This window comes from Crocodylus siamensis, chromosome 4, assembly GCF_052110815.1.
Source record: "Crocodylus siamensis isolate JL-2025a chromosome 4, ASM5211081v1, whole genome shotgun sequence".
In the NCBI taxonomy this organism is placed as follows: domain Eukaryota; kingdom Metazoa; phylum Chordata; order Crocodylia; family Crocodylidae; genus Crocodylus; species Crocodylus siamensis.
The window spans coordinates 142,266,877-142,293,381 of NC_143398.1; the positions used below are offsets into that span (position 1 = coordinate 142,266,877).

At 49.0% G+C, this 26,505-nt stretch overlaps 1 protein-coding gene and 1 long non-coding RNA gene across 2 annotated transcripts in view; one reads left to right on the plus strand and one right to left on the minus strand.

The window, feature by feature from the left end:
- Positions 1-140: 140 nt before the first annotated feature.
- Positions 141-23,601, minus strand: LOC149866631 (uncharacterized). Its single transcript, XR_016441935.1, has 3 exons — positions 23,485-23,601; positions 6,100-6,221; positions 141-5,911 (listed from the first exon to the last, which is right to left on the minus strand). It is a non-coding gene; the product is annotated as an uncharacterized LOC149866631 (long non-coding RNA).
- Positions 23,602-23,664: 63 nt separating this feature from the next.
- The window catches only part of A2M (alpha-2-macroglobulin), a 57,450-nt gene continuing 54,609 nt past the window's right edge, over positions 23,665-26,505 (plus strand). The window contains exons 1-2 of the mRNA XM_090043982.1: positions 23,665-23,836; positions 26,072-26,255. Coding sequence (XP_089900108.1) covers positions 23,748-23,836; positions 26,072-26,255 — 273 coding nt within the window. The 5' untranslated portion in view covers positions 23,665-23,747. The remainder of the gene's footprint in view (positions 23,837-26,071; positions 26,256-26,505) is intronic.

Below are 26,505 nucleotides of genomic sequence, written 5' to 3' on the forward strand. Positions count from 1 at the left end.
CTGTTGCCACTTGCAGATTCACTGGGTTTTCCAGTACTGATTAAACAACCTTCCATGCTATTTCAAACAACTGTTTCTTTGCAAGTGAGGACAGCAAACACATTGAAAGACAAGGACACAGATCATTCTCTTTCACATAATTAACCTTTTCTGATTTATTCACCCTATCTTACATAACTAACAACCCAACTGGTACAGAATTTTCAAGGTAAGCATTTGCAAGAAGCAGTAAGCACTCTTCAGCTTAGTAAACCCAAGGACCCAAGTAACACAGTTACATTTAAAGAAAAGTGAGCAGATGAGGGACCCAAAGCCATTGGGGCAGGGAGCATGCAGACAGACCTACACCCACAGCCCTTCCCCCTCTCTCCCATACACAACCATGCACCCAAGTGACACCGTTACATGTGGGGAAAAGAGGTCAGGAGGCAACCACTTTGCTCTCTGGCCCACTGGCCATGGGGTGTCCCCCATGCTTGCAGGTAGTGGCCAATAAACAGAGGCAGCAGGCAGGCAAACAGACCTAGAACCACCCCTCTCCCTCTCCCCACCACTGCGCTTGCAATTTTTGGTTATAAAAGTCTATTTTGTTCAATATAAAAGGCAGCTACTTTGAAAAATTCAGTCTCTAACTCACCATTCTTGTGAAGTAGCAAATGTTTGTGAATTGCAACCAAAACGCTATAAGTAACAAATGAAAGCTACACACGAAAAGCTCAAGAGCCTTTGGGAAAAGATGGCAGAATTACTACAGTGGCTTCATCCAGTGACTGATAATTTTTAGAATTTTTATAGGAAGAAAGACATATTTATATTTTTATATACATTTATACTTTGCACCACATACACATTATTGAATTCATGTAGGAGGAAAGACATATTCTTCATGCATATTTGTTTTTACACATTTCCACTTTGCGTCACATGCACTCACATTATTGAATTTATATAGGGGAAAGATGTATTCTTCATTCATATTTATTTCATACATTTCTACTTTGCACCACACACACATTATTGAATGTGTATAGAAACGCGAATAAATGTATATATTTATAGAAAAGCAAGACATGAAACACACCATGAAGCATGGTGGAAAGGCAGGTGGTGGCAAGCCTTCAGGGAGGGGTAGAAGAGGGGGTAGAGGTAGAGGTGTAAGTTCCCACCCCTGCCCCAAACTGAGATGCAGCCTCTTTCCTCCAGCTAGAAGGGATGAGGCTTCCACAAGGAGAGGGAAGGAGTGCCAGTGCCACTGCCTATGCCCAAGACTGCATCCCCTCCAAGAGCACCAGCCATAACTCACACCCCCCACACCATGACAACAACAAGCAGCAGCAGCAGCACCAGCATGACAGCCTCCTCCACTATCATTTCATTTCCCATGCTGAGCCTTCCAGTGCCAGAGGAAGAGCTGGGTCTGGATCTGGATCTAAGTCCACTCCTCTGCTTTCTGTGCCTCTGCCTGCTGAAGAGCGGGAAAGTGCAGCAGCATCCACACATGCATCCACACCCCAGAAGTGAGCGGGTACTGTGGTCTGGGATCATTCTGAGCTGGCAGATGATCTACGTACACTATCTGCCTTCTCTGCCAAGCTAAAACCAGCTGAGGCAAGGGAACAAAACACATGAGCACCACGAGGATGTTGATGCATCTCAGTAGGCACCACCTCCTTGCTCTTGCTCTTCCTAAGCCTGGCATCAGTGACAGTGTGCCAAAAGTGAAGTCCAGGCTCACTTCAAAGCCCCCATCCCCACAAAGCAGGGGTAGGGGAAAAGTGGGGAAAGGCAGGAAGAAAGTGAGACACAGTGGAAAGGCAAGTGAGATCACCCAGAGCATTGGGAAGATGCTTGCTGTTGATGGCCAGCCCTTCTCCTTAGCTGAGTGGTCAGGGTTCAGGCAGCTCATGGCACTCATGTCCCCATCGTACCAAGTGCTCACACGCACCACCTTCAGCAGGATGGTGGTGTCCTCCCTGCATGAGGAATCCAGGGAGTACTTGAGGTAGGAGCCACGCAAGGCAGATCCGTAGGTGGCCTTACACTTCATCTTGGACATCTGGAGCAGCCAGGGCAGAGATCATACCTACTTCTGCCTCACAGGGAGCTGGTGCGACCAGTCAGACTGTTGGTGGGCTCTCCTTGAAGCTGAGGTGATGGATGAGTCCCACAAAGCAACCGAGATCACAGGGGCCATGAACCGCTTGGTGCAGAGGTGGCTCGCTGGGCAGGGCGAGCTCACCTGCAAATTCATGGTCACTGACAATGGGGCCAATATGGTCAAGGCAGTCCACGATGCCAACTTTACTGAATTTATATAGGAGGAAAAACATTATTCATTCGGCCCCCTAACAGAGCTAACCATCTCCTAGATCTTGGTGGTCCTCAAGCCCTTCCTTGAGGTCACTGAGACACTCAGCACTGACGATGCCCTCCTTAGCCAGGTGATCCCCACAGTGAGAGAACTTCAGAGCCAAATGGAGCGTTTCCAGGGGATCAATGTTCCTGGCTGGGGCAAGCCGCTGTCATCAGATGTACAGGCACTGGTGAGGCAGCTGAAGGAGGGCATCAGGAAATGGCTTGATCCCTTGCATTCCAGTATAGTCCATGTGCTAACTGCCATGCATGACCCAAGGGTGAACGGCAGCATATGCAGCAGCCAAACCCTCAATCAGTAGACAGAGGTACTGGTGAAAAGAGTCAGGGAGGCAGAATGGTGGAGGTGGGGGGACGTGAAAGAAGGGGATCTACTGTCCCATGCTAGCATGCCATCCACCAACCAGTCTCCACCTCCACCACAGACTCTGCCAATGTGGGCTAAGGATATGGCTTCCGTGGTAGGGTCCAGAGGCACCAGGCCACACCATCAGGCAGGTAGTGCTCAGGCCTTGGTGGCTGCCTATCTCGTTGACCATGTGGAGGCACTGCTGTGTGACCCTTTGGCCTATTGGGCAACTGTGGCCAGATCCTGCTACATCTGGCTCGGTCCTGTCCACCGACCAGTGTGCCAAGTGAGAGGGCGTTCAATATTGCTGGGGATGTAGTGACTCCCCATCGCACCTGCTTGGATCCTGGTTTGGTGGAGCAGCTGGTGTTCCTGAAGGTGAACCTCCCGCTGCTGGGGTTCCCCAAGCTCCAGGTGCAGATGGAGTGAATGCCACCCTTCTCAATCTGTCTGCACCTATTTCCTTTTTTCCTTTTTAAAAAGCCATTTAATGCCTCGGTGTCAGAGCTGGAGGGGGCACTCTCTATATCACCAGCCAGCAGGGGAAGAACATGTCACTGCTGAGCTCCCAAGCCAGGACAAACATGAGGTATGGACTGGGGGTATGAGGAAGGAGGAGGCCCCAGGTCCTGGGCATGACCACTAAAACTGCACTCTGCCAGGTCAGGGAGGTGTGGTGGGACTGCTGGCATCATGGCAACCCCATAAATGCCAGAACTGAGGATCCCCTGGTGAAATGCGGGTAGGAGGCAGCATAACCTCCAGCTAACGCACACACACACACACAATCCTGGCTGGGGAAAGCCCAGACCCATCCCGTCTTTGACAGGCCTGAGGCTTGCTGGTTGCAGTGGAGTTCTGAGGCTCCCGGTGAGCTCAGCTTAGGTGCCTGGGATGCCAGCCTTTCAACCTGAAAGCCTGCTAAGATATATTTCTCTAACTATTCAGGGTTTTTTTAATAATAAACATAAAAACACAACATAACCCATTACACACCAAAGTGACACCAAAGTTCATATATCCAACACAACATCTGTACTTCTTCCATTCCATTCTAATATTATAAAAGCTTAAGTCTGTCTGTCCATCTGTCTCTGTCTGTCACACTTTATTCACACTCTGAGTGGCTGATGGAAACAGCCAATCAGAGTGCTCTGAGCATGGGGGAGTGCCACCATGATTCTGAAGCTATGCCGAAGACCAGACAGAGGGCTGGGGAGCCAAGGCCTGCTTCCCCATTATAGCTTATGGGCAAAACGTCGAAACAGCGTTGAAACTGCAAAGCAGTTTCGACGAAATGAAATGGAACAGGGGTTTCAAATTAAAACGAAACTCAAAATAAAACACTGTTCCATCAACATGTTGAAATGTAAGTTGAAACAGAATGGTGCCATTTCACACAGCCCTATTAACCACAAGATTTATCAGCCTTTAGCATGCATCCACCATGCATTGTTTTTATGGAAGGCAATTGTAGGACCATTGCAAGTTAACACTGATGTGCCTCAACCACACCGTGCAGGTACTGATGGTGTGTCTGGGCGTTGTTCTCAGGCTTCCTATGTGGTCTGCTTTTCTTTGGCAGTGGCAACAGCACCTTCACCCCCTAATCTCCCCCTGCCCCTGACTGAATACAGCCAATGCCATAGCCGTAGTTTGTTTTCCCCTTGTGCTGGCTGGGATGCCCAAGGAAGCTCACCCCACAGTTAGATTCATGGCATCAGGGTGCCTGAAATTTGCATAGTTCCCCTCCTCACCCTTGTTTCAGTGCAAAATATCATTCAATGCAGACATGTTGGCACCATCCTGGCAATTTTTTTTGCAGAAGAGCACCAAAAGGGGGTGTAGGTAAAAAGAGAGCCATGTACTGACAGGTATACCAAGGAAGGTTGCCTACAGGCCCCCAAGGGCTACTCGTGAGTCACCCATGTGTCAAGGCACAATGTAGAGTTTGCAGGTAGCCCATAGCCACCACGCTCCCCTGTGCTGCCAGTCACCAGTTCACAGTCTCAGTTCACAGTCAGACCCACATCTTCTCCCCCATACCTCCACTGCCTGCCCCTGGCTTGCTCTGGCCAGGTTAACAACAGCAACTTCACCCCCTAATCTTCCCCTCCCCCTGACTGAATGCAGCGCCATAGCTACAGGTTTGGGATTTTTTGTGCTGGCTGGAATTGTACAAGGAAGGTCACCCCACTTTCAACATTGCAACTTTCAGGGCTGCCCCTTTCCTTGGCAAGGTGGCATATACCATAGCCACTTCACATTTCAAAGAGGGCAATTAGCACCTTCTCAGGCCAAGATCCCTCTCTTCGTTCTCCCAGGAGCAGGAGAAGCTGAGAAGGGATTGTTAACAGTTTATCCCCAGTCTTCCCCCTTCCCCCACTTCAACCCCACACACAGTTGCCCTGAAGTCTCATTATCACTCTGGGTCTGAGGCTAGCCATGGAGTGCTTGGGTCTTCTTTCTTCACCCCCACCCATAGGGCAGGCATTTTAGATCCTTCCCAATAACGGAGGCAGAAAGAGAAGTTAAAGAAACATAAGCTAAAAATAGCAACATGGGGGAGCAGTGTGGTACTTTGTACAGTGTATTCCTTGGCCTTTTTTCCCTGCCGCACCCCCACCCATCCCTATCTAAGCCACCCCATGCTCCCTGAACCGCAGTGGTGCCTGCCTGGCCCTGCTGGCACAGGTATGCCCCCCGGTTGACTGCACTGCATTTGGAGGAACAGGCTCAGTGGTAATGCTCCTGGTTACCTCCTGGACAGAGGCAAGCCAAGCAGAGCTAGTGTGCCCTTTTGGGGGTGGTACCCACTTATGAATGCTGTGCTTGTTCATGCACTGCAGGGCATCCTTAATCAAGTCTTGTGTCATCTGCACATTGACATGGCACTGTGTGGCCAGGTCAAAAACTGGCCTGTGCGGTCTAGAAGCTGCTTCCTGAATTCTATTGTGTTGTCCATGCTTCAATTCTCCTGGTCCTCATCAGACCTAAGCGCTTCTCTGACTTCGTCCTGCCAGCCATTCATGGCAGCGACTTGGGTTTGTGCCACCTCTACTAAGGCCTCCATTATGTTCTCTCTGGAGCACCGCTGCCTGTGGCGATAATATCATGAGTACTCTGCACCAGGGCGAGCTGGGGTCCTAGGTTCAGAGGCACATTCCTGGCTGGCATCAGCTGTGCTAGCTGGTAACAAAAGGAAAACAAAGTGTTCGTGGTGTGGTGAAATATCCTTCACCCACCCCAACAAGAGGACAGTAACCCACCTCCAGCACTACATGCACTAACGCCCCAACACATCCGACCCACAGGCACCAAAACAGTGGCTGCCAGAGTAGCCCAAATGGATATAATGCCCATTCCCCAATACTTACAAGTCCCCAGTCGTGCATCCTCTTGTGTCTCGGGAACAGCAACTGTTCTTTGGAGGAAGCTCTGATGCAGTATCCATATCCAAAGCAGTTTCCTCCTCCTCCTCCTCCTCATCTGTTCTACTCTGTAGAATCGGAGGGGAGACTGGGGTCATGACCAGGGTCACCTCCTCTTGGGTGTCCCTCTCATCCAGCACCATGGAGCAGTCCCCCCACTGCTCCGACATGCTCATGCTTTCCTTCTCAGGACACTCTGATGTAGGTGTGCTCTCCAGGACAATGCCAGTCCCAAATAGATTTAATAGATTTCACAGAAATTAGGACCTGGAAGAGACCTCGGAAGATCGAGTCCAGACCTCCCCTCTCGCCCCCCCATAGGCAGGAAGTCTGCTGAGGTCAAATGATCCCAGAAAGATAAGCATCCAAACACCTTTAGAAAGAGCTTGCACCACCTCTAGGGGGAGTCTGTTCCAGACCATGAACACTCAGACTATAAAGACATTTTTCCGCATGTCCAGTCTTAATCCGACTTCCAGAAGTTTGTGGCCATTAGACCTTGTTATGTCTTGGGGAGCCTTGGTGAACAACTGTTCTCCAAGATCCTGGTGCACCCCCTTTATATACTTATAGGCTGCCCCCAACTCTCCCCGAGCTTGCTCTTCACCAGGCTGAAGAGTCCCATGTCCCTCAGCCTCTCCTCATAAGGCTTGCTCTCTTGGCCTTTGATCATGTGGGTGGCTGTCCATTTGGACTCTCTTGAGATTATTCACATCCCTTCTGAAGTGAGGGGCCCAAAACTGGACACAGTACTCCAGCTGCAGCCTAAGGCTGAGTAAAGTAGGAGGATGATGTCCTTGGTTTTGCTTGAGGTGCATTGGTGGATGCATACTAGAGTTTGGTTTTCTCCACCAGCTACGGCATCGCATTGGTGACTTATATTCATTTTGTAATCAATCAAGACCCCCAAGTCTCCTTCGGTTGTGGTGCTAGTTAGCGAAGCACTGCTGAACCTATAAGTATGATCCTGGTTTTTCCTCCCCACATATTTCTGCAGTGAATGGAAAACTCAGATCCCTGCGTGATACAGAGAATCCAGGACAAATGCTGTCCCAAAGTCATGCAGATAGGCCAGGAGGAGAGTGGTGCCTATCTGGTCTATCTGCTGGGAAGGGTTGAAGAGTGTTGCAGGGAAACACTGGGTGGCAGCAGTGGGGTGCTTTCACAGGCTTGAGGCTCCTGGGTGGAGCAGGTGCTGGTGTAATAGGTATGACCTTCTTTGTCTACCTCAACCCCAGGGCACACTCACCTGTACATGTACATCAGCACATTGTTAGTAGTCAAATCTGTGCACTTGATGAGAGGAAAGATACTTCAGAGCTGCATACGGGAAGAAGTGAGTGAAATGGAATCTCATCAGGCCTCTTCCCTTCATCTCCCAACCTCTTCCCCACACTCCCTGCCCGCCCCCCTCAGCCCCTGCATGGTCCTTCACACCAGCCCAGAGTCTGGGGAGAGTAAGGCATTGGTTTTAAGGGTGTAGGCTAAGTTGGGGTAGGAGTCCCATGTGCTCAGTTATATGAGGTGATGATGCAAGCTCATTTAAATTACCAAAACCTCACATACATGTAAAGTGTGATGCCACTAAGCCACACAAAGGGACATTTTTGTCATGTGTATATCATCTGGGTGTTGTGTACAAGCACCCAATAATTCCATCCTGTGACAAGATGAGTGGTCGTTCCTTAAGAAGACAATCCTCCAAGCCCAAAGGGTGGCAGTCCCAATGTGAATCAAAGTGGGCAAGAGTGCTCAAAAGCCCCCACGGCTCACTAAAGACATTCAGGAACGTCTGAAACCTAAAAAAAAAAAAGGTGTACAGGTGATGGAAAGGAGGGGCCATCACCAGGGAGGATTATACCTCCATTGCTTGAGACTGTAGGGGGGTTGTTAGGAAGGCTAAGGCAGAAACAGAACTGGGACTAGCAACCAGGATCAAAGATAACAACAACTTTTTTAAATACATGGGGAGTAAAAAGAAGGCACTGGGTAACATGGGGTCCCTTCAGGATAGACTTGGCAATCTGGTGGTCGCACCAGACAATAAAGCTCACTTCTTTAACAAATTCTTTTCCTCTATTTTTCTGAGCAGGGACCAGGACATCTCCCCAACCAGGATTCCAGATGGACTCAGGAGAAAGACAGCCAGGCTTAGGGTCAGTGAGGACTTAGGGAACTTTCGGTGGGACTGGACATGTTCAAATCAGATGATCTCCACCCCAGGGTGCTGAGGGAATTGGCAGAGGTCATTGCGGGCCCCCTGGCACAGCTTTACAAGCACTCGTGGTGCTCTGGTAAGGTGCCAGAGGACTAGAAAAGGGCCAGTGTGGTTCCCATTTTCAAGACAAGGGAGGAAAGAGGACCCAGGAAACTATAGGTCCATTGATCTTACCTCGGTCCTGGGGAAGCTCTTTGAGAAAATAATTCAGGAGCACATCTGCAAGGGACCAGGAGGGGAGATTATGCTTAGGGGCAATCAACATGGGTTCATTCAAGGCATGTCCTGTCAAACCAACCTGGTTGTCTTCTACGACCGGGTCACAAAATCCTTGGACACAGGTGTTGCAGTGGATGTAGTCTTTCTGTACTTTAGGAAGGACTTCAACACTGTCATCTCTCACATCAAAAAATTAGGTGACTGTGGCATCAATGCCTACACAGTGAGTTGGGTCACAAATTGGCTGGAGGGCCACGCCCAGAGAGTGGTGGTGGACAGGTCATTTTTGACCTGGAGGGAAGTGGTCAGTGGTGTCTGCCAGGGCTTGGTCCTCAGGCCTGCACTGTTCAACATCTTCATCAGCGACTTGGAGAAGGGGGTGAAAAGCACTTTGTTCAAATTCGCGGATGACACTAAGATGTGGGGAGAAGTGGGCAAGCTAGAAAGGAGAAACAGGCTACAACTAATTCTGGACAGGTTATAAGGGTGGGCAGATGAGAATAGGATGAGTTTCAATACTGACAAGTGCAAGGTACTACACCTACGGAAGAACCAGCAGCATACCTACAGGCTAGAGAACTCCCCTCTCATCATCACAGTGGCAGAGAAGGATCTTGGAGTCATTTCATAGATTTCGTAGACATTAGGGATGGAAGGGACCTCAGAAGGTCATCAAGTCCAGCCCCCTGCCCGAGGGGCAGGAAGTCAGCTATGGTCATAGGATCCCAGCAAGATAAGCATCCAAATTTTTCTTCAAGGTGTTCAATGTAAGTGCTTGAACCACCTCCGATGGCAGGCTATTCCAGACCTTGGGGGCTCGGACAGTAAAGAAATTTTTCCTTTTGTCCAGCCTGAAATAGTCTTGCAGTAGTTTATAACTGTTCAACCTCGTCATCCCTTGGGGCACTCAGGTGAACAAGCATTCCCCCAGATACTGGTGGTCACTCCTGATAAACTTACAGGTGGCCATCAGGTCAACCCTAAGCCTGTGGTTTTCCAGGCTAAAGGCTCTCAGCCTGTCGTAAGATCTGTTTTCCTGACCTCTGATCATGTGCGTTGCTCTTCTCTGGACTCTCTCAAGCTTCTCCACATCCTTTTTGAATTGTGGAGCCCAAAACTGGATGCAGTACTCCAGCTGCAGCCTCACCAAGGCGGAGTACAAGGGGAGAACAACATCCCGGGATTTGCTTGAGAAGCATCTATGGATGCAAGCCAGCATTTTGGTCACTTTACTAGCCGCAGCATCATGTTGCAGGCTCATGTTCATTTTGTGTTCAATGATGACCCCCAAGTCTCTTTCTTCCATAGTGCTAGCTAGTGTAGCACAGCTGAGCCTATAAGGATGTTGCAGGTTTTTCCTCCCAAGGTGGAGAACCTTACATTTTTCAGTGCTAAACACCATCAAGTTCTCGTCTACCCATTTGCTGAGTCTGTCCAGGTCAGCCTGGAACGCCCGCCTGTCTTCAGGTGTGGATGCTTTGTCCCAGAGTTTGGTGTCATTGGCGAACTTGGCCAGTCCGCTTCTGATTCCAATGTTCACATCATTAATGAAGATGTTGAACAATATGGGTCCAAGGACAGAGCCTTGGAGGACCCCGCTGGTCACAGGACACCACGATGATTGACTTCCATCTATTAACACCCTCTGGGTCTGACCACGGAGCCAATTTCCCAGCCAGCGGATCGTGGCAGACCCAAGGCCACAGCTGGTCAGTTTTGCCAAGAGGTGATCATGGGATACCAGATCGAAGGCTTTTTTGAAGTCAAGATATAGGACATCAATCTCTTCTCCCTTGTCCAGATGATAGGTCACCTGGTCATAGAAAGAAATGAGATTGGTCAAGCAAGACCTACCTGCAACAAACCCATGCTGGCTATTCCTCAGGATGTTGGCATCTGCCAGTCCATTAAGGATGGCCTCTTTAATAAACTTTTCTAAGACCTTCCCCGGGATAGAAGTCAGGCTGATGGGCCTATAGTTTGCTGGATCCACTTTCTTCCCTTTCTTAAAGACAGGCACCACATTGGCCTTCTTCTGGTCTTCGGGCACTACACCAGAGCGCCAGGAGTTCTCAAAGATCTGTGCCAGGGTCTGGGCTATGATGCTCGCCAGTTCCTTGAATACCCCGGGGTGTAGATTGTCAGGGCTGGCTGACTTGAAGGTGTCCAGCCTCTCTAGGTGTTCCTTCACAGGGTCAGCATTGATGGAGGGCAGAAGATCATCCTCACCTGGACCTCCCTATCCTATAGTGGGCATGGGCGTCCCATGGGACTGATGAAAGACTGACGCAAAGTACCCATTTAATAGGTTGGCTTTTTCCTGGGCGTCAGTTGTCAGTTGCCTCATCTGGTTTAGCAGGGGTCCAACATTGCCCTTGCTTTTCCTCCGGCTCCCCATATATCTGAAAAAGGACTTTTTATTGTCCTTGATACTCAAAGCTAGTTGGAGTTCAGTTGCAGCCTTGGCTTTCCTGGTGTGCTCCCTGCAGGACTGGACCAGTGCAGAATATTCCTCCTTAGAGGTGAATCCCATCCTCTGTAGGCCTTTCTTTTTAGCCTCAGGAGGTCTTTTAGATCCCTGGAGAGCCAGGGGGGCTGCTGTGCCCTCTTGCTGCTTTTCCTTTGAGATGGAATAGACTTAGCTGGTGCATTGAGGATCACTCCCTTGAGGAGCAACCACTCTTCCTGAACTCTCCTCCCCCTTGGGTTGTGGTCCCTTAGGGCTTCACTGACAAGCCTCCTGAGATTGTCAAAGTCAGCTTTCTTGAAGTCAAGGACTTCAGTGTTCGTGACTGACTTGCCAGCTTTACGGCGGATGGTGAAGGTGATCAGCTCGTGGTCACTGTCACCCAGCTTCCCATCGATCACTAGGTCGCTGATTAGGTCCTACCCAGTTGCCAGTTCGTTATTGATTCCAGTGAACACGAGCTGCCAGTGTGAGGATTCGGTCAGTAAGGCTAACCGCACCTTGTCACGCATGCACAGATGCATCACAAGTAGGTCCAAGGAGGGGATCCTCCCCCTCTGTGCGACACTGGTCAGGCTACAGCTGGAGTACTGCATCCAGTTCCGGGCGCTGCACTTCAAGAGGGATGTGGACAACATGGAGAGGGTCCAGAGGAGAGCCACTCGCATGATCAGGGGGCAGCAGGGCAGGCCCTGCGAGGAGAGGCTATGGGAACCTGTTGAACCTCCACAAGAGAAAGCTGAGAGGGGATCTGGTGGACATCTATAAACTCACCAAGGGGGACCAGCGGGGAATGGGAGAGATCCTGTTTCCCCAAGCACTACCAGGAGTAACTAGGAATTATGGCCATAAATTGACTGAGAGTAGGTTCAGGCTAGATATCAGGAGGCACTACTTCACGGTCAGGGCGGCTAGGATCTGAAGCCAACTTCCAAGTGAAGTGGTGCTTGCTCCTACCCTCGGGGTCTTCAAAAGGAGACTAGATAATCACCTAGTTGGGGTCTGTCTCTGCCAGAGATAAGCGTGGGTGCCGATGACACAGAGCTAAAAAAGCTGAGACAAGTAAACAATAGGCAGAAAGTCCCAGCCAGTAAATTGCGCATGCTCAGCCATGCACAGCGCACACGGCCGGTGTGTGATCACCTAAAATATTCCACACAATTCACCTTGTAATTGGCTGATAAAAACATATTTAAGTCGGCACATTTCCGCCCAAAGCAGAGACCCGCCAAAACACGCCTTGAGCTAGTTCACAAGCCAGCCACTTGTGAACATCTCTCCGCCACCGTCATCTCCCAGCGTACCCTAGCCTTGCATGCTCGAGTTCAACCTGACTACCGATTCGTCCGCCTAAATAGCCATCGACTAGTTCTGCAGCTGTCGTTTGTAACCAAGTCCGACCTGCGCTACACTACTGTCTGGTAGCGTAAGTAAATAAACTCCTTTTTTCTGCAACCATATAAGTATTAGCCGCCTGACTCTCCGCTGCTAGTCCCCACCTGCTCGATTGTGTCGGCCCAATACCGTGACCACCAAACTCGGTTGCGATAGGGTCGTTTGACCCTAGCATCCTTTCCTGCCCATGGCAGGGGGTCAGACTTGATGATTTGCTCAGGTCCCTTCCGACCCTACCAACTATAAAACTATGAAATTATGATTCTGAAGCGGCTAATGTTTGGCTACTTTCAGCCAAATACAGACCATGTTCTACCCTAGTTATCCCTCTTCTCCCTCCCCCCTCAACACACACACAGGTCACGTCTACACAAGACATTTACTTAAGAGCTGACTAACTAGCTCTGCAGTAAAACACCACCATTTACACATGCAGGGTTATTAGGATGGAAGAAATGAGCTCTGTCATTGGATAGTACTGCCAGACAAAAGTACTATCCTACAGTGGAGTTATTTCCTTAGCAATGGACTTGCAGACACTGATGGGGCTGGCTGGCACACAACAGTGCTTCAGGGCAGTGGCTGCCTGCCAGCTAGCCCCACACTGAAGCACCGTCATTCCCCAGCTAGCCCCTCTACAGCATGCTGGACCACATCACAGCAGCCCCAGCTGGCAGGGAGCCCTGGAGGTCAGTGTGCCACCCCAGGGGTACTCCTCCCTGACTTAACATGCTCCAGTTCTGGGCACATGTTGAAAGATGGTGCTTGGGAGCAATAAACTCTGGCACAAACTGCACCAGAATTTATACAGATGCATTAACTGCACATGTAAATATGCCCACAGAATAGCATTCCGTGTAAAAATATTCTCAGGTTCTTCTTGTGTGGGTGCTGCTTATCTTGTTTCTTACATGCTTGGTGACAGGCACCTGAAGGTGCAGCACATTTATCTCTAGTGAACCACACAATGCTCCACTTCTGGGATCTCGCTCTCTGCCTTTACTGTAAACTCCATACCCTACATCAGTCAACTCCTCACTTGTGAGGAATGTTTGAGGCAGCAGTGGGCAGAACCCTCTGGATTTTGAGGAAAACTTGAGTACTGTTGTGGCAGAATAATTGGAACTACACCACGCCCATTTGACGCTACTACCAGGACAATCTAATGCTCCCTGCCACTACCTATGCCCATGGCTGGATGTAAAATTTTGAAAAGCGGGGTGCAGATGGTGAGGTGCATCTTCACATATACACCAACACATTTTTCTCCAGTTAAAAATAAACTAGGAGCTTTATTAATATGCTTGGAGCCTAGGGATGTATTATTCAGTTTAACTGAAGCAAAAGCAAATATAGCTTGGTTGTGATGTATTACAAAAAATCTGCAGGGCTTTGAAATAGGAACTTCATTACCAGGAGCAGCTAACAGACAGCAGACTTGCAGAACAAAGGATAGCTTGATTGGTGGAACATCAAGGCATTAAAAGGAAGAGAGGGTGATTAACACCTGTGCATTGAAGTGTTTAGAAAGGATCTGGACACTTATGGTGAGTCACAAAGTCAGGTGACTCCCTCAGCATTGCCTGACTGGAAATGCTACTGCCAGTTCCAGGCATTTGATTTAAAACTGCAGGTGAGCAAGGAATCAAATAAGTGGGGGGGAGAGAAGGCAAGCGAACTAGTGCATCCCCCTGGACCTTCCCCTGTCTACAGGTATATCACAAAGGACAGCATGTTAAACTGCCACTTCTCATTTGGTGCACAGTGTAGCTGACAGAAGCTAGAAGCAAAGGTGACAAGACAGTGACCCAGGACTACTGCAGGTAAGGAAGTTGTGCAGGGCTCATTGTGGGCAAAAATCTGTAACACAGCTCTGCCGGCCCTCACTCCTGCCTTGCAGCCTGCCTGCCATCCCTGTCCTGGGCTCCCTGCCTGCAGTGAATGACCAGAGGTTTAAGAAGGCAGTTGGTCTTGCTCTCAGTTTGGGAAACAGTTCGTTAGAGAGTGTAATGCATTTTGCCACAGATGTTGAGTGCCCGCTTTATTTTTCTGGGTTTCAACATTATTAACTCGGTGTTCCCAATAGAAAAAAACCAGGTGACTTGGTCCAGGGCACTTCAGTGAGTCAATACCTCAATTGCTAGGATGCAGTCGGCTGCCCAACAGCAAAAATTCCCTGGCTCAAATCCACTGTGCTCCTTGCAGGCCTTGTTGTAATAAGGCCAAGTTATTAAGTGATAACACAGCAAAGCCTACATTGTCTGCCTCCCATTAGCTTTGCAAAGCCCCTACTTACGTGCTTACTAGGGCTGTGTAAAATTTCAGCAGCCGTTTTATTTCGGAGTTGTTTGGGCCCATTTTGGCACCCAAAACACTGAATCCGAAATGAAACGGAAGGCTCCAAACCATCTCTGAAACAAAACGAAACCATCTGAAACGTTTCAGAATTTATTGGATATTTTGGAATGTTTCAGAGACAGGCTTGCAGGGAAACAGAAATTCAGAAGAGGGAGGGGGGAAGAGAGTGGGGAAGGACTGCTCTGATATTGACAATTGTAGCTGGCCAGTGTCTGTGATCTGTCCCTGAGGTCCCTTCCAATCCCAGTGCTCTGGGGGAGGGATGGAGAAACAGCATATAAGGCCCTGAGTGAAGCTTTTCTGTCCCTTTATGGGGTTGTCTGTCTGGAAGCAACAGCGTGTGAAAGGTACTGGCTGGCTGCAGTGACTGGCTTCCTAGTCAGTCTCTTGCTAGTCTCTCTTTTTGTAAAGGATTACATATACACCTTTCCAATATATTACAGATAGAAGATATGGAAAGCAGATAGAAGAAGATATAGTAAAGAAATAGAATATATAGTAAAATAAGCAGATGGAAGAAGATATAGTATAGTAAAATAAACAGATAGAAGAAGATATAGTAAAGACATAGAAGATATAGTAAGGAGATAGAATATAGACGTTTCGTAGTAAATGTTTAGGATTGGGAATCCAGAAAAAAGTTGACAAAGCTGATATGGAAATACAGATCGCCGGAGCAAGGGACTAACAATAAAGGGATGGGGGTGAGGAGGGGAGTGCAACTGGGTTATAGGAGATACAATGTTGGCCAACTAAGCCCGGGAGTGGGGGGATGGGGGAAGGGAGAAGCTGCCTGACATCTGACTCCCCAGGTACCTCTCCACTTATACCTGCTACATCCCTCTCCCCCCACCCCCCCAGCCTGTCCCTCACTGACACCTCAATTTACATTTTCACTGACTGACTTTCTTGCCTGCATTGCATGCCAGCCTCTGGCTTCTCACAATTCATTCCATCCAGGAAGAGCACACACACTTCAACTAGATGCTTTCTTATCCTGACGAAGGATTTTTAAACCCAAAAGCATGCTAAGATATATTTCTCCAGCTATTCAGTTGGTCTAATAAAAAATATCAGAGGTACCCTCAACTGATCTGATATATATGATGTTTGAGAGCAGGTCCAAAAGCGAACAAAGAAAAATACTGCTGAGAGGCCATAAACAGGATAATCACGAACTCTCTGTATGCAGGATGACATTTGGAATGCGGGTTGATAAATAGGGATGGTACAAACTGAACCTACCTTGAACTCACTAGCATAAGTAACAGTGCTGAAAAGAAAGTTGCATGTTTGATGATAAGGACGATGCTTATGCTAAGAACTGCTCAAAGCCTATTATTGTGTAGCTGTAGAAATTAACAAGACCATAGATAAATCTACAAAGCAGACTCGGTGCTTCAAAGACACAGCTGAAACAATCAGGGATGCAATCCTCCTCCCTGATTTAACATATCAAAACCAGTATGTAGCCAAAAGCCAGTTTGAACTAATTAGAAGTTTTCTCACACTAACCTGACATCTTGCTTTCTCTTACAGTGGGAAATTCCCACCTACTGTATCGTGTCACACGCACGAAAAGTTTTTAACTAACCATAGAGGTTGAGTCAATTAAGTGTAGAATTTGTGACGCAAAATTGTCTATATAAACTTGCTTACTTCTTATCAAGGGGGGCTGGTTCTTGGAGGAGACGGGCTATTCTTTGTTGTTGCGTGCACGCTTCAATAAAGAGCTTTGAGATAAGACCTTGCTGGTGTTGCCTGTCTCTTGCGGTCAGACAATGGACCTGGGAAGTTGGGGTTCGAGTCCCTGACAGTCTAATAAAAAATATCAGAGGTACCCTCAACTGATCCATGCTGGGGCCAGGACCCAGAGAGGGGGTCAAAGGGCCAGGGGCCCACTGCAAGGAATGCCCAGAGCAAGAGGCTCATGATTTTAACTGGCCTGAAGGCAGGGCCAGGGCCTAAGGGGGAGCCAAAGGTCCCAGAGAGGGGACTGCAGATGGTGGGAGTGAAGTATGCAATGTGCGAGACATGGGCTACAGTGTTAGGGGAAATACAGAGCTGTGGAATGGATGTCACCCCAAGACATCTAAATGGGAAGCCTCCCGGCTGGGAAACATCCAAATCAGTTTTCCATCAAGGTGTGGGACAAAAAGATGGCCGGGCGGTTGGCCCAGAAAGAGGTGGGCGGGGGAGATCTAACCAGCACCGGGAAGCCCCCTGTTGCACACTACCATCTATGGTGGTTTCATCCTGGTCTGCCTACACACACACACACACACGAGTTTTACTTTGAAGAGTTTGAGGTGAAGTTTCACAGAAACCCCTACACCTATCTCCTTGAAACTTGGCAGGCTTTATGGCATCAGAAGGGGCTATCATCTCTGCTGTTTTCGTCCTGCTCTGCCTTAACACACACGTGTGACACAAGTTTTGCTTTGAACAGTTTGAGGTGGTGTTTCACAAAAACCCCTGCACCTATATCCTTGAAAAAATGGCAGCCCACATGCCTGCAGAAGGGGCTACCATTCCTGAAATGTTCATCTGAATTAGGCAAGAAATGAAAAAATGATAGGCATTTCAGTGATTCTCCATTATAGCCTATGGCCGAATCACCAAAACAGCGTCAAAACTCTGAAACAGATTTGACCGAATCGAAACAGTGATCTGAAACACCTAAATGAACCACTGTCCTCCAAAATGGCCAAATCTGAAACTGAAATGAAACAGCTGTTTCGCAGAACCCTAGTGCTTACTGATTTTTTATGCGTTTCTGGGATTCCAACTAATGGGCTCAACAAGTTTCATCATCCAAAAGCCTTGTCTTTCAAAGGAACAAATGAGCTGGTCAGCTTTCCTTCCAATTTGCCCACCTACCCGACTGATTCTTTCTCAGACCCGATGAAGGGCAACTGTAGAGCCTGGACTTCCAGGCCGCAGGTCCATGGAGGTTTGCTAAGCGAGCTACAGGATAGCCCAGGCTCCCTGGGCAGTCGTTTTCTCAAACCTCCTGACTCAGGCTATTGGTGCTCACGGCTGCCTGTTTTGTCAGCTCCATTGGAAGCCTTGCAGGAGTGACATCTCATGGAGCAACCCAGAAAAGAGCCATTCATATTCTCCTGAAATGCAATTCCTCCTCCCCTGCCCCTGCCCAAGCATTTCCCTCTCACAAAGTTTTTAATGTTTGACCTTTGATCTAATTTGGACTAGAAGGGGCCTTATGTTCTCCCATCTTAAAACTGAAAATTCTCCACACGGTAGAAAGATCATGTGTTGGTTAGGCCAACTATTGACCTTGCTTGTGTTGGTGTCACTGGGCATAACCCCAGGTAACTCAGAAGGATGGAAGACCACGAGTGTCGATGAAGCCCCTCTGCTCTAAGCCCAGGGGAGCCAGGGCCCCCCCTCCTGAACCTTTGTAACCCTTTCTTTGAACTTTTGTAACCTCCTGTAATACTGGAAAACAGGATGAGTAGCAAGCAAACTGAAACTCCCTAAAAACTGTTATCTGTGGAATGCAAGGGCACCGCTCAGACAGAGAAGGAAGGAGGGAAAGTGGGGTGGGGGTGAGAGCCAGCTAGTGGAAAAATACTGCAAAAAATGACCAAGGTATAAATATACACTGTTGCAGGGCTAGGGGCACAGGATTTGAGACCATACAGTCTCCCTGTGCCTTTTACTTGAGCTCAGATAAACTCTGTCTACTTCTCCTCCCAGTGTGTTTATTTGGCGCGACGCACACTGGGCAACGAACCCAACTGTTGCCTCCCTCGGGCACCTTGTGCCGGCAACACCTGAATAGTCAGGTAGGACACAGATTTGTTTTACTTACACTTTTCAAGAATCAAGACAATCAGAAGGACCCTAAAAAACACAGTATAGGAAAGGGGACTTACAAGATTCCTCCAGAGCTACTTCTCAGACATGATCTGCAGCCCTCATGTTATCCAAGCCCCCTGGGCTCCCAACACAGCTCTGCCAGTGGCATCAGTCCTGCCCTGAGCCCCCTTGTTTTTTCAGCCTTTGCCCTGTGTTAAGAACACTAATTTCACTGGCTCTTGTGGCCCAAAACTGCCATGCTACACGTCTGATCTGTTGGCTGGAAGATTAGGATATTCTCATTTGAGAATAAAGGGAGAGTAAATTTGTAGGGGAGTGTGTGTACGGAGGAAGGTGGGGTGAGGGATTTAAAAATCTGTGCTATCAGTTGACAGACATCTGTAGCCCTAAGGACAGCTGTAGTACTAACCTTGCACAGTTTGTTCAGCCTCCCACACCTTGGCTTTGTACTCACAGCAAGGTGAAGGCTGAACTACTGGCAAGTAACACTGCATAATTTTGCAACATATTTGGTTTTCTGACTGCCTTTACTGGAAGTGAATAGATATGATCTCTGTGGAGTCTGGGTCTCCGTGGGCACCTACCTGTCCTTCTCACCACAGCAGCTGGCAAATATTTCATAGCTCTATTCCTCAGTTTCAGGGAAGGGGACACCCAGCTAGATAGTGGTTTTAGGTACACAGTCAGTAAGTGGAAATGTGCTGAAGGGCTTGCTCACAGCTTGCAAGCCCAATCAGGGTGTTTGCACTCTTGGCATAGTGACTTGCAGCAGGCTGTGGCCACAGATAGCAATAGAGATAAACAGCTTGGAGCTGAAGGCTGCAGAATGCATGCATGCAAGGGCTGGCAGGAGAGTAACTGCGACGAGAAGGGCTGCTTCGAGGGAGAGGGGGGTGCTGCTAGAACAGTTGCTTCTGGCAGAAGAATTGTTGCTGAGTGAGCTGCTACTGAGGGCAGAGCCATAAGCTATTGTGTACCCAGGATCTCCTGGTATCCTTTACTAAAAGTTTTCATTCTGGCAGCAAACACAGCTGCCTACACGCAGCCAGATCAGAGGGAGGCCATGTGGCAGGGGGCAGCAGTATGCAAAATGGTGACTCATAGATTTGTAAGAGCTGCAAGGGATGACTTGGCTGCAAGCTGAGTGGGTGAGCTGTGCCTAAGAACTTTGCAAGAAAGGCAGCAAAAAGTTTGCAGAGGGTGAAATAGCTTTTCCGAACAGAGGGTATGCTGTGCACAGTGCATGCTTTTTACTGGAGAAGCCTCAATGGCAAACCCCGGGCTCTGGTTGGCTACTATTTAGCCAGAAAAAGCTGAGGGAGGGAAAAGCAGGAGGGAGAATAACACTAGCCGGGGCAGAGACTCAATCCTTCCTTCCCTACCAGGCAGAGGGGATGGAGATGAGACTTGCTAGGGATCTGATTCCCCACCTGGGTGGGAGCTGTGCCAAGAGTGGGGAGGGCTTGGTAAGCTAGCTGGGAGAAGCTGCCTGGTCAGGGATCTGCAGAGGGAAGTGGTATTTGGGCTGGAAAGAGCAGAGACAGGCCTGCAGAGGGAATCCCCTGTCTGCATGCAGAGGTGCTGGGGGAGAGGCAGCCCAGACAGGGGCTGTGAGAGTCCCAAGTCTGCATGGGTGTGTGAGGGGATGCTTAACCCCAAGTGTTTGAAGGTGGATTTTTTTAGAAGAAAATTAAAGAAAAAAAGTCTGTTACCTGCAGTGGCTGGTCAGAGACTTGTTTTTGCAAAGAAACCAAACAGTCCCTCTTCCCCAGAGCAGCAGAAGCCTTGCCTCTGCCATCTAGTGCTGGATCATTGTTAAAGCTGTATTGCCTTTATTGTTATGGGAAGGGGAGTGCGACCAGAGGGAAGTAAACCTGGGTTATGTGGGGAAGCTGTTTTAAAGTGTTATAACCAGGTGAACGTAATCGTTGAGGTTGTCTTGATGCAAGTGGGACCACCCAGTGTGGTGGAATTATTCATCTGTTGCTGCAGCTGTGAATTCCATTCACATTGGTTTTATTGTTAGCTCTTGATATTTTATTCCTATATACCTTGATTAATCATTTTATGCTCTGTGTAGTTGTGTATAATAAAGAAACCCATTTGTTTATTAGACTTAAAGTAAATTCCTGGGCAGTGAGGTAGAGGGACACGCCTCTTGAAGGGGCATCTCAGTCAGCAGACCTGCCTGAGGTGGGTCCCAGGGCTACTGGCACCCTGAGGATCCAGAATCCAGCATATCGCCTGGCCTAGTGTGCCGGCGAGGGTTACAGATTTATAGATTTTAAGGGCTTGAAGGGACCGCGCAAGATCATTGGGTCCAGCCCCCCCTGCACTAGACCGGAAAGACAACTGGGGTCACGTGACCCCAGCGAGGCAACTGTCCAGTCTTTTGAAGATTTCCGGGGTAGGCGACTGCACCACCACTGGAGGGAGCTTAGTCCATAGTCTGGGCACCTTGACTGTGAAGAAGTTTTTCCTAGTGTTGAGCCTGTAGTGGGCTTCCAAGAGTTTGTGGCCATTACTCCTGGTTTTCCCCCAGGATGCCTTGGTGAACAGTTGTTCACCAAGCCCTTGATGTGCTCCCCTGATGTAGTGGTAAGATGCTACCAAGTCCCTTCTCAGTCTTTTCTTTTTTTTAGGCTGAAGAGTCCCAGGTCCCTCAGCCTTTCCTCCTATGGTTTGCTGTGCAAGTCTCTGATCATATGGGTGACCCTTCTCTGAACTCTCAAGCTTTACCATGTTCTTAAAGAGCAGTGCCCAGAACTGGACGCAGTCCTCCAGCTGCAGTCTCACCAATGTTGAGTAGAGTGGAAGAATCACCTTGGTTTTGCTTGAGATGCATCAATGGATGCATGCCAGAGTATTATTTGCGTTGCTGCCTACAGCATCACACTGATAGCTCATATTCATACTGTGGTCTGTTATTACCCCTAGGTCCCTTTCAGTTGTGGTACTGGTCAGTTTGGCACCACTAAATTGATGTTCCCTGCTGGAACAGGGAGGAAAGGAGTCTAAATATATTTCTCCTCAGGTGCATGGGATTTGGAATAGACATTTCTCTGGTCACAAGAAGATTGTTTTAGAGGCATATCCCAACCCCCCATACAATGCTGGGGTGCAAAACTAGAGAGAGATTCCTACCACCCAGAAGGAGTTAAAGTGAGCAGGATTTCAGAGGTACAAATTGTTCGAAGATGTGTCACCTTCAGCCAACAAGAACACTCCTCCAGAGCAGTGGTCTCCAAACTTTTTTTGATCATGCACCCCTATCAGTAAAAAAATTTTGAGCATGCACCCCCAGTATATGTATATTTATATTCATGCACCCCATCAGTAAAAAAATTTTGAGCATGCATCCCCAATGTATGTATATTTATATAAACAGAAGTCCTAATATTTTTTCCTGCACCCCAATGGATCGTCTTGCGCACCCCCTGGGGTGTGCGCACCCCACTTTGGAGACCACTGCTGTAGAGAGAGAGATCACACTTTTGAAAGAAATACCAGATATATACCACATACCAGATACCACGTGAAGAGTTGCTGCAGCACAAAAGGCAATCCTCAGATTGCACACCATTAGTTATGACATTATCACCCTTTCCTGGGAACCTACACAGAAAATCCTGAAACAATTGCAACCCATACTAGAAGACCCCATTCTTAAAGAGATCTTTCCAGAACCACCCATCCTAGCCTTTAAACAAGCACTGAGCCTCACTAACCCCATCACCACAAGCAAGATCCCTGTGACCCAAACCACAGTGAATGGATCCAAACCATGCCAGGACAAGAAATGCAAAACCATCCAACACATCACCACCCCCACAAGAACTATACCCCACACCAGAACCATCACTCTGCCTGGATCTTACAGCTGCACCTACAGAAATGTTATATATATCATCCAGTGCACCAAATGTCCTGATGGATAATATGTAGGAGAAACCAGAGGACAACTGCGCACCAGAATAAACGCACACCCAAAATCCATCAAAGACAAAAAGACCCAACTACCTGTGGGGACACACTTCTCAGGTCAATCACCCTCTCCAGTCTCTCAGTTTTAATCCTCAAAGGGAACTTACAAAACACCTTTTGTAGATGAGCCTACGAACTCCACTTCACAAACCTACTAGGTACGAAAAATCATGAATTCAGTATAGATTTATGACACATTACAGCCTGCCTGACATCTGATTCACCAGGTACCTGGCTGACCTGACCTCTTACATGCGTCTCATCTCCCCACCTTTTCTCCTCTCCCCTCCCCTCCTTTTCTGCCCTTTGTCTTCCTGGTTTCCAACTATTTCTTTTCATTGAGAGCCTCTTTTTTACACTATTATTACCACTGTAGTTTTCCTTTTGACCTTTGTCCCCCCTGCTCTCTTCCCCTTCCTTTTCCTGCTTTCTTTTGTTTTCCTAATTCCTACCTATTTATATTTTCACTGATATCCTGTCACACTTTTAACTTCTCTCATTACTGTTTTCCCAATCACCAACTATTTCCTTTTTCGCAGACAGCCTCTTTCTTACCATGTATTCTATCACTGTAATGTCTCCCTTTGGCCTTCCCCCTCTCCACCCCCACTTTCTTTCTTCCCCCTCCCTTACCTGCTTTACCTTTTGTCGTTCTAATTTCTACCTATTTACATCCCTGCTTTTAGCTTTTCTCATTCCTTGGAGTCTCAGACCAGCAGAGACTCCTTATGTCTGAAGAAGGGCGACTGTGCCCGAAAGCTTGCCAGGAACTTTTTTTCGAACTACTCAGTTGGTCTAATAAAAGATATCACATCTACTCAACGAACACTGCCTGAAGATATCTCACCTGAACACATTCAGTCAATGCTCTGGCTGTGTGTGGACCCTCTCTCGGCTGTAATCCAAAGCTGCTGCCTGTAGCTCCTCCTCACATTCCTCTCCCTGTTGCCAGGAAAGCCCTGGCCCTCAGCCATTATCGCATCTGTCCTGTGGGCTGCTTGCAAAGAGCAGTATAAAAAGGCTGACCCAACAGAGAGAGAGAGGGGGCAGTGCTAGGTGTAGGGGATCAGACTGCCTGCCTGCCTCGCTCACTAGGTCCTGTTCTGCAACATGGGGAAGGACAAGCTCTCCTTCAGCCCAAGCATCATTCTCCTTCTCCTCTTCTTCTTCCCTGGAGACATCTCAGCCACCACCGAACCGTAAGCTATGTGCACAGAGCAGACTCTTACTGTCTTTTCTTTCCTTTCCCTCCTTCCCGACACTGGCACACCATTCCCTTCACTGGCAGAAAACAATACCCCTCCTTGGTGCCCCACCATGCTCATGCTATCCTAGAGCTGGACTCCCCACACAGCCCTGCCCGTGCCCTTCACTCCTGCCCTGCAGCCCCCTGCTTGTCCAGCCCAGGGCTCCTCACCCAGCTCTGCCACTGCCCCTCATTTCTGCTCTCAGCCCCCTGCCATTTCAGTCCTGGGCACCTCACAGCTCTGCCACAGCACCCCCTTTATCCCAGTCCACATGGTCCTCATGGGCTATATCCCTACCTAAAAGTCTTCAGGTGTTTGGCTTTTCCAGAAGCTGGGCGTCGGGGCAGCTTCCTTGTAATCTCTCCCCCAGAGCTCCCCTGCCTGTGACCGACTGCCCGATCATTTCTCTCCCCTTTCTCGTCTTTCTTTAAAGCCAGTGTGTTTCCCTTGGCAGTTTCCAAGGTGCTTGTGCCCAGAGAGAGCCTGTGACCTAGATTCAGCTCTGCTGGCGCAGGCTCCGGCAGGGAAACGCTCTAGGGCAACGTGCCCCCGACGCACTTGGGGTGTGCAGCACAGCTGCTCCCTCCCCTCTGCAGAGGGCCTGAGGAGATGCTGCGCCGTGGGGCAGCCAGCTCATGGCTTGAGTCCAGTGACCTGCTAGAGTTGCAAAGTTTCCTTTGGAAACCCTCAGCAGAGATTTCAGCTGTTCCCCTCCCAGGGATATGGCCATCCCTGAGGCCCCCAAAACCCGCCTAGAAGGGAGCCCAGTCTCCTGGGCCCCCTACAGACATGGCCTGGCAAACTGTCCCGGCTCCCAAAGCTTGATTTCCAGATGCGCAGGACAGACGGCTGGGGAAGAGGGATGTGGCACAGTGTGTGGGAACAAAGGGCATGGCCTTGCACCTATTTGTGGTGGCACATGTATTAATTAGAGGAGATCAGCTAAAGAGAAATAAAAATGAGGGGAAGAAGGACACTGAGGTGAAGGGCGGGGGGAGGAGAGGGCAGTGTCCGGGGGGGCTGAGGAGAAGCAGCTGTGAGAGAGGAGTTGGGAGACGGCTGGGGCAGGGTTGTCTCTGCTCAGGACAGAGACAGGCCAGTCAGAAAGGCTCGGTGGCCTCCTTCATGCTGCCTCCCACCCTGCCGGGGAGCACCACTGCAGTGAGAAAGTCGCCTCTGATTCAGTGCCATTCCCGAGCTTAGACATGCTTTTTAGCTTGTGCCTAGCGCTTCTTGAATGGCAGCCGTGTGACATTTCTGTGGCTACTAGCACACCTGGGGCTGGGAGCAGGGCCTTGGGGCAGGGCTGCTTTCAGAGCAGTGCTCCCTAGCTCTGTTGCAGGCAATGTAGGGGCCAAAGGTCCCTGCTGTGGCTGTGGCTGCCCCCGGCTGGAGTTTCTGGCTGGGTCCGTTCTGCAGATTTTCCTCAAGGACACAAGGACACGTGGTAGGGGAGGCACTGCCTGTGTCCTAGGGCCCTAATAATCAGTAGGGATGGGGGAAACAGCTCTGGAGCCAAGCAGAGGCTGGCGCCTATTTTACTTAATATCCCACGTGCAGTAGTTCCTGCTCTGGCTGCTTTTAGCAACTGCTCCTGCCAGCTAGAGTCACTACCTGGTCCCTCTTCCTGAGTAGAGAGAGCTGAGGAAGAGCACAATGGTACCCAAAAGCTTGTCTAAGTCTGCCAACTGTGCAGGTGGACCAATAAAAAATATCACCCCTGTTCCATTTCGAATCCCTCCTTTCTGCAAGTCCATTCATATTAGCTGACAGAGTAGGATGTTGCCTGCGAAAGCTAATGCCTTTCTCCGGTGCCACCCTGGCCTGCCTTCTGCCGTTTGAGGCAGCGTTCACAGTTAGCTCCCAAAGAAGGCTGCCAGAGCAAAGTCCTAGCGTCAGCTGCACGGGGTCTGTGCCCTGGCTTGTGAAATAACAATTCAGTATCCCTCAAGGCTGGGCAAGTTGTGTGTCAGGAGGCCCAAATCAAATACATTGTATTAGGGAAGCATGTCCTGTCCTGGCCACAAACTGCTTCCTGTGCAAGTCCTGGTGAAAACTCCCCATAGATGAAACCACCACTAAGGGTTCCCATGGGATCAGTCTATCAAACCAGTCCATTTGCTTTCATTAACATCTTTGTCCAGTACACATCCCTGCCTCACTGACCTGGGCCTTTCACCTCCTCAGGCAGTACATGGTGTTAGTGCCTTTCCTCATCCACACTGAGGTTTCGAATGAAGTCTGCATCCAACTGAGCTACCTCAATGAGACCGTGACTCTTAGTGCCACACTGGAACACACTGGGGAGAACAAGAGCCTGATTGAAGACGTGGTAGCTGAGAAGGACCTGTTCAAATGCATCTCATTCAAAGTGAGTATCGGGTACCAGTGAGGGTCGCTGCCTCTATTATCAATATGCTCACAAGCTAGAAAAAAACACTGCATCGGCCAATGCCATCATAAAATACTAAAGATGTGGACATAAAACATGTTTATTTTGGAGTATCCTCAATTTACACTGGAGAAAAAATAGAGCAGGTATATGACGCGCAGTATTTACTCTGGAAGAAATGCTGTTCTCTAGGGTAAAGTTCTTTTGAAAAAGTCAAAAGTAAATTTAC